Here is a 7,784-nt window from a genome sequence, read left to right as displayed (position 1 = left end):
TGAATGCTCCAAGGAGAGACCCAGGAGGTGAAGACGTGTGAGCTTCTTGCCCTGAACAAGTCTGCTCCAAGGGAGAGGAGGCTCCCCAAAGTCCTGACTGGCTTGGTGGGGAGCAGTTCCAGAGCATTGCCCCGGGGACTCCGTGACACACCCCTACTGTGGGGCCCTGACCCTGCCACCCAAACCAGACCCCACCCCCACCGCAGGGCCCTGACATAGCCCTCCACGCTCCCCACCCCACTGTGGGGTCCTGACCCTGCTGCCCAAACCAGACCCCCACTCCCACCGCAGGGCCCTGACATAGCCCTCCCCCCCCACCCCACTGTGGGGCCCTGACCCTGCCACCCAAACCAGACCTCCCCTCCCACCGCAGGCCCTGTCTCTCCCCCCCTCAGCCTGCCATCTGGATAAGGAGCTGCTCCCCTCCCCCATCCCACACAGAGCCAAGGCCCAGATGAGTTGTGAGTCACTTCCGGAGGGCCTCGCAGCGGGATCCGCTGCAGACAGCCTGGGCCTCCCGCGGAGCCAAGTGCCTATGGGCTGGTTCCTGGGCATTGCCCCGCGATAGCCTCCCCTTCCGGCAAAGCTAGTGCCCACCAGGTGCCCTGTGACCCCCGCTCCAGCTCAGCAGGGACAGAGCCTGGGGGAGCTCAGACCACCTGGGAGTGGACACAGGCCAGGAGATCTGCCCGGGATGGAGGCACAAGGGATCAGGGCTGGGTACCACAGCAAGCCAGCTCCACCCTGGGGAGAGGGGCCCAGAGGGGATGGCAGACATGGGCTAAGGTTATCATCACTAGAGGGCACGGCCAGGGCCAAGGAGCAGGGCCTTAGCCCCCCTCTGCTTCACCAGCCCCCCAGCCTGGCTGCGAGGCTTCTGGGAAGGGGGCACCATGCCAGGGGCCAGCCACATGGCAGCTGGTTATCAGCAGGGCCGGGCCACGGGAGCAGGGACCAGTGCTCAAGCAGCACGCGAGCCAAGGGGCCAACCCAGCGCCTGTTCCTGGCTGCGTTTAATCTGGGCCCCGCACCAGGCTTCCTGACACTGCTGGACCATTTTAGGGGAGCAGGAGCCAAGCTGGGTGCCCGAGAGACGGGGGCTGCCAGGCCCAGGTCACTCACCGTTCGGAGCCACTGCTGGTGCGGACGGGCTGGGTCAGGCTGAGCTGCAACGGCCCCTGGGGAGCAAAGGCAGTGGCGCCGTTAGAGTCCCAGATCCCCAGCCAGGCGCGCGCGACACCCCCCCTACCATCTATCCCCCACATACACTCACCTCACACCAGGCCTCACACAAGCATCTTCCAGAGGTCTCAGCCCCAGGCCCAGCCCCTCCCAGGATGGTGGCTGGGAGCAGGCAACACTCAGCCCGCATATCCCCACCCCAAGCCACTTCCACGTGAAAGAAGGAGATGAGTGACCCACAAAGCCAGCCCATCCACCCGCACCCCGGCTAGGCCTGCGGGTTGTGGCCAGGTGAGCTGGCCCAGTACCCTCAGCCAACCCCGCCAGGCTCTGTCCCATGCAGCATTGCACAAGACGCTGACCTGACGGCACAAAGCCCCATTGTCACTGGGGCCACCAACTTCTCGCTTGCAGCAAGGGGGCTCCACACAGCAAGAGCCACTGGCAGAGTCCCCAGCCCAGCAGCCAAACAGGTGCTGGATCCTCCCCAGCTGCAGGGCTTGGCTTTACTGATGCCCCATCCCTCCCTGCTCTGGACCTGGGACATCCCAGACTGCTGGGCTGAGATGTGGGGGCGGGGGGAACAACACTGCAGGCAGCACCAAGGGGCATCAGCAGAGCTCAGGTGGAGGGCACCCCCCAGACTAGAAATCCTACTGTTCCAAAGTGGAGGGGGAGAGGGGCAGGGAAAGCAGGGGCTGTAAGTCACGACTGAGGGGCACCAGGAGAGCTGGAGGAATGTAGGGGGAAGGCCAGGGCTCAGATACCAATGGCCTGTGGGCCAGGACTGGGGGGCACTGGCAGAGCTGGGGGAGAAACCCAGGGCTGGGCTGTGACTGAGGGGCACCAGTCCAGTCAGAGTTGGGGGGGAAGCCCAGGGCTGGGACACCAGGGGGCTGCAGGTCTGGAGGGAGAGGCACTGGCAGATGTAGATAGAGTAAGAACAAACCCCCATGAGGAAGCCCCCTACCCTGTCTGCAAGGGAGGAGTTGATGGGTGTGACGAAGTGGGACTGTTCTTAATGTTTCCTCTGAATACTGTGTGGGTGCCTCAGTTTCCCCTGTGCATTTCTTAAGTCTGCAGTGTGCATAAATGGCTGACACTCTGTCTCCAGGCAACAAATGGCTGGGGCCCTTCCCCCTTGCAAGGGAATAGCTAAAGGTGAACAAAGATCAGGTTACCTCCTGGCCCAGGAAAGAAAGAAATGCCAGAAAGGAGAATCTGGAGGGGGTCAGTTGGGAGCTGGCTGGGGACGGGAAGTGAGGGCAGATGTGGGTGTCTGGCTCATTGCCCCCCAGAATGGACCCGGCCGAGGGGTCCGGTTCTCTGTACCTACAAGCTCTGTTTTAGACTGTGTTCCTGTCATCGAATAAACCTCTGTGTTACTGGTTGCTGAGAGTCACGGATCTACTATGCAAAGTGGGTGGGCAGGAACCTGTGGCTTCCCCAGGACCCGCTGGGCTGGTGCTCACTGGTGCGGAATGCCAGAGGGGCAGAGATGCTGACATGCTCCAAGGAGAGACCAGAGGTTGAAGACCAGTGGAGCTTCTGCCCTGAACAGTCTGCTCCAGAGGGAGAAAGGTCTCCCCATCCTGACTGGCTTGGTGGGAGCTGTTCCAGGGAGCATCGCCCGGATCCGCTCGAGACGGTGGGCCATCATCAGTTTGGGCGTTGGGGGGGGGCAGACTAGCAACTGGATGCAAAGGACGCTGCAGCTAAAAATAGAGGGGGGGTGGCTCCAGCAGGTACTGAGCGGCGTTCCTGGGGGACCAGTGCTCAGCTGACCTGTGACATTAGCAGCTCCTGTTACCAATATAAGCGGAGCCTCTGCACTGACAGCCTGGCTCGGTTCAGTCCCAGCCGCCCAGCAGCACTGGAGGGGTCTGGCTGGGGGCCCCTTGCACCCAGCCACGGAGCAGGGGAGGATTTTCCCCGCTCCCCGAACAGCTTCCCGGAAGATGCTCGGCTGAGCCACGGGGCCTTGGCTGCCTCCCAGCTGCGGGGGAGCCGCGGGCTCTTTCCCAGTGATATAAATAACAGGCAGGAGCCAGGCCTCAGCGTGCAGGGCTGGGGCAGCTGCTCCCACCATGGGGGGGAGGTCCCAGCACAGCTGGGGCTGGTCCATGGGCTGCTTGGCGAGGCTGCTGCCCAGACCTAGCCACAGCATCCAGTCCAGCTCCCCAAGGGCAGGCAGGAGTCACTCCTCCGGCTCTGGGCAAACACTCATCAGCCCCAGAGAAAGGGCCCCTACAAACCCATTACCCCCCCCTTAAAGATACAGTTCCCTCTAAAACCACCCCCCAGCCACATCTGGGCAGCTGCTGCTGGCCTCTGCCCCCGGGGCGATGAGGAGTCTCATGGCCCCTACCGATGGCAAGTCCTGGGGAGCTGAACGGTAGCAGTTACCCAGGTGTGTATAACAGAGGGGCACCAGTTTCCTTTGCACCCTCGCCAGCTGCACAGCAGGGAGCCTTGGACCCCAGCTCCCCAGCCCCGTGTGCCAGGCAACAGCCCCACACGTATCAGCCTGTGCACAGACAGGTGCTCACGGGGGCCCTGGCAGGGCAGCGCAGGCAGCCACGCCCCAGGCAGCACATGACCCGTCGTGGTTTGATAACGTCTTCACCACAGACCGCACGGGGGGGCAGGGCCCGGCACGCTACTCAGCCCTGACCGCGGAGGTGCACTGGCCTTGGGGAAGAGGAAGCACTAAGTCTCCTTATCAAACAGCAGGGAGTCCCCAGTGTTATCAGCCTCCTCCACACAGGGCAGCCCCAGGGCAAAGCAGCAGCTTCCTCAGGCTCGGTGGAAGCAGCCGCAGGCGCTGCCAGACCCTGCACTGCAATACGACCTGTCTCCACGCACCCCTGGGACGGCCCTGCCACGCCCACACTGGCACTAAGCCTTACCCTGCCATGCTCTGATGGCAACAAGGAACAACAGCCCCATGGCCTGGGCACCCCCCAGAGCTGGCAGCTCCACGAATGGCTCAGGGGCAGCCAAGGTCCAGGAGCACCGTAAAGCCACTGGGACCCTGCGAAGCCGTTTGGTTGCTGTTGGCATTTCACAGGCCTGGCCGGTCTCTCTGCTGCACTGCGGGCAGCCTCCCCACAACCATGGGCCTCTGCCCTGCGATTTGGCACCCCAGCCCTGCTGCTCCCTGCCCCGGAGCAGGGTGGGCAGCTCTGCAGTGAGCTCCCCTCTCCTACAAGCTCTGCCTTGTCTGTCGGAGCCAAGGCCTCAGCAAATCCACTCTGGGCCCCGGTGTCTGATGGATCCTGAGCCTCCTGTGGCAGCACCCTGGTGAGGGCCCTGCTGGCAACCTCGCCGTCACCGTGGGAGAGAGCTGCTGGCACACAGGGACTCTTGGCCCAGCCAGGACCCCATTGGGAGAGACAGACCAGCCCAGGGCTCACATCCCAGGACAGGCTGGGGAATGGGGGAACCCTGGCTCAGTACCCGGGACCCCCAGCACTCTCGAGCTGCTGGGCCCAGCAGGTCTGGGCCAGGAGGGACAGAGCTACCCATTTCCCCACCCTACTCACACGCCCAGGGCCATCTCCCCCACCGCACTCAAATGCCCAGCACCGCAACTGCCCCCCCCAGGGCCCACTCACACGCCCCCTGCCCTTCCCCACTCATACACACAGCGCCACCCCCTGGTCATTCTGGTTAGCCAGGAATTTGCAGGGGCACTTGGCTCCATCTACCAGCACCTCACAGCAGCAGCCCTGGGGCAGCAGGGGCACCCCTCCTTCCCCTCCACCCCCTCTTCCTCCATCGGGCAGATAGAACTCCGGAGATCTGAACCTGTGCACTGAGAGGAGGCCGCATGGGGTGATCAGACGGGCAATGTGGGGCTGCTCACTCCCCAGCGTTGCTAGGTCCAGGATTAGCTCCTAGTTCATGCGTTCAGCCCCCAGGGGCCCAGCACCAGGGCCCCCGTGCCAGCTCTCACATGGACTGAATTACAGCACCAAGTGGCATTAAAGGGGCAGGATCACCTGGGTCCTTCCAGGAGGGAAATAGCAGCTCCTGCTCCCCCTCCATGCAGAACAGACCCCAGTCTCCTTAGCCAGTGAGCAGCAGTCGGGGGCGGAGGCTTGGCCCAGCGCAGGCCTGGAACACAGAACTCAGGGTACAAAGACCAGCCCTCTCTATCCTCCAGAGCTGGCCCCAATTCCCTCCATCGCCCCCTCTCCTGGGTGGGGGCAGCTGCCTGGTGTGGACTGGGGTGCTGGCAGCTAGAAGGGGAAGACACTGTTTGCTCTGGGGTTACATAAAGGATTCTGGCCCCTTTTGACAGCCCAGAATCCTCTATTTAAGGCCCAGATGAGCCAGGTCTCTGGGGAGCCCCAGACGAGCGGTGGCAGCACAGGGCTCCCCTCCCAACCCCATCACCAGCACCACACGCATCTCCGCTGACATCACCTTGCTGGGCTGGGCCAGGTCCTGGGGACAGACAGACATGCACACACACACCCACACCCACACCGCAACAACCACAAGAGCCACAGCCAGGATCCCGTGCCCCTTCTGCACACACCATCACGGGAGGACAGCGTGATCTTAGGTGGGCATAACAGCCGCCCTGCACACAGCCCCTTTATCTCGGCGGTTTGTGAGAATTCCCCCAGGGGGTCGGCTAACCCATGGCCAAGGGCGCATCAGTGGAGAGCAGACATGGACTTCCAGAAGCCTGGGCCTAGGTCCCTCCCAAAGGAAACAGGCCTGGGACTTCTCCCCTTTTGGGCTCTTGGAAGGGAAACTGCCAGTGAGCAACAGCAGTACCATCCAGAGGCCCCAGACAGACCCCCGCCTTGTCATGCCAGGCTCTGCACAGAACCCCCTGAGACAGGGGGGCAGGATTCAGCCACGTTACCAGCACCCCCAGATCGGAGCCAAGCTCTGCACAGCACAGTGAGACACAGGCCCTGCCCCCGAAGACCTGTCTGCAGGAACAAGGCAGGCACAGGAACACGAACCAAGGCCCAGAGAGACAGGCCACAGTTTTCAGGAGAGCTCGGCAGCTGTAAACCCGGCCCCATCTGCTGGGGCTGAGCCTGTGGAAATCTGCCCCGGGGCTCTCTGGAAATCTGGCCAGGAGCTACTTATCCAGGGCACTGGGAGCCTGAGGCTGAGCCAGGAAATCGAGCCAGGGCCCCCACGGCCCAGCCAGCCCCTCTAACCACCAGGAGAAGTTCAGCAACATTTGCTGAAAGCCTGCAGTCAGCTCAGGGGTGCATGCCTCAGCACCTCGGCTCCGGGTGGGGATGACACTGCCTGCCTGGGAAGGTGTGAAGAGGGGACTCTAGTGCAGGCTGCTAGGAAAGGACAGGAAACCAATTGAAAGAAACATGGTGTAACCCATCTGGGGGCAAATCAAACCCCCAGCAGTGAGCTCAGTGCCAGACTGACCTGCCTGCAGGAACTGCCGCACACAGGGCTGCATGCCCAACCCAGGGGCGATGGGACAGCCCCAGACTTTCCCTGCAGCCACAGCTGGTGCCAGGAGCCAGAGTGAAGGGTCTGTACATTCAGCTCCATTTGCCAGAAGGGCCTACAACCCTTCCTAGGTCACCCTGATGGGACAGGCATAACAGAGCCTTGGGGAGACCTCTGAGTTCCAACTCACCCCCAGCAGGGTCCCTTGACAGGGCTGGCATGAGCCACGCTATTGGGGTGGCAGGCGCTCAAGGAAGCTAGGACCCAACGGATGCCCAACTCTCCTGATATGCAGTTTGATGCCACCTCCCTTTCATAGGGGTGCTGGGAGTGGGATGGCCCAGGATCTGTGCTACCCCTTCCCCAAAGAGCTGGGAGCTGTCAGGCTAACAGCACCGCAGGACTGAGGGCGCCACTCAACCTGCCAGCAGGTTCCATGGACGGGGCAGGCCAGGGGGTGCCTGGATTCCATGAGCCGGGGCTGGGGGTCGCCGCACACGGCAGGGACCCGGGGCTACATCTCCCTGCAGGGCACAGGGACCCCAGACACCGCGCACTCAGCCCCCTCTGGGGCCAAGCCCTGCTGTGTAGGGGGCGTCGGGCACCCGAGCCCTGCGCTGCGGCTGGCCGGGCCCCTCTCTGAGGCAGAGCCGTCCCGGGACTTCCCCCCGCGCCCCCACCCCGGGCCGGGACGCGTTCCAAAGGAGGGCGCCAGCAGCGCGCACGGACGGCGAGGGCAGCGGGAAGGGGCCTGGCCCCGGGACCTTCCCACGTCCCGGACTCAGCGTGCGGGGCTGCGGGGCCGGGGAACCGGGCCGGGGCTGCGCCCCCTGCCCCCAGAAAGCGCCCGAAGCAGCCGCGTCCAGCCCCGGGGGCGCAGAGCGCTGGGCACCCACCTGGGCTCCTTTGCTCCGCAGCTCGAAGGACGATTCCTCCTCGGCCTCCCCGTCCGGCGCCTTGTCCGGCTCGCCATAGTCCCGCCGGAGCAGGGTGAAGCCCTGCCGGCAGCACACCAGCCACCAGAGCCCGCCCGGGAACGGCATCCCCCGCCCGGGCACCAGCCGCCCGGCAGGGCGGCCGCATGCCGCTGCGCCGCCGCGGGCCGGGGAGCCTGCGCGCTGCGAAGCCCTGATCCGCCCGGGCGCCCTCGCCTGTCG

The 7,784-nt window shown here is 64.1% G+C and overlaps 1 protein-coding gene across 2 annotated transcripts in view; it reads right to left on the bottom strand.

The window, feature by feature from the left end:
• Positions 1 to 7,784, bottom strand: part of PLEKHH3 (pleckstrin homology, MyTH4 and FERM domain containing H3) — a 25,142-nt gene extending 17,358 nt beyond the window's left edge. The window contains exons 1-2 of one of the 2 annotated variants that reach the window (XM_032772761.2): positions 7,524 to 7,784; positions 1,123 to 1,178 (exon numbers count right to left, since the gene is read on the bottom strand). In XM_032772761.2, coding sequence (XP_032628652.1) covers positions 1,123 to 1,178; positions 7,524 to 7,670 — 203 coding nt within the window. In that variant the 5' untranslated portion in view covers positions 7,671 to 7,784. The remainder of the gene's footprint in view (positions 1 to 1,122; positions 1,179 to 7,523) is intronic. The other variant, XM_032772762.2, reaches the window with a different exon arrangement.

The sequence above is a fragment of the Chelonoidis abingdonii genome, chromosome 21 (genome assembly GCF_003597395.2).
Source record: "Chelonoidis abingdonii isolate Lonesome George chromosome 21, CheloAbing_2.0, whole genome shotgun sequence".
Classification (NCBI taxonomy): Eukaryota; Metazoa; Chordata; order Testudines; family Testudinidae; genus Chelonoidis; species Chelonoidis abingdonii.
This window is presented reverse-complemented; position numbering and strand designations above follow the sequence as displayed.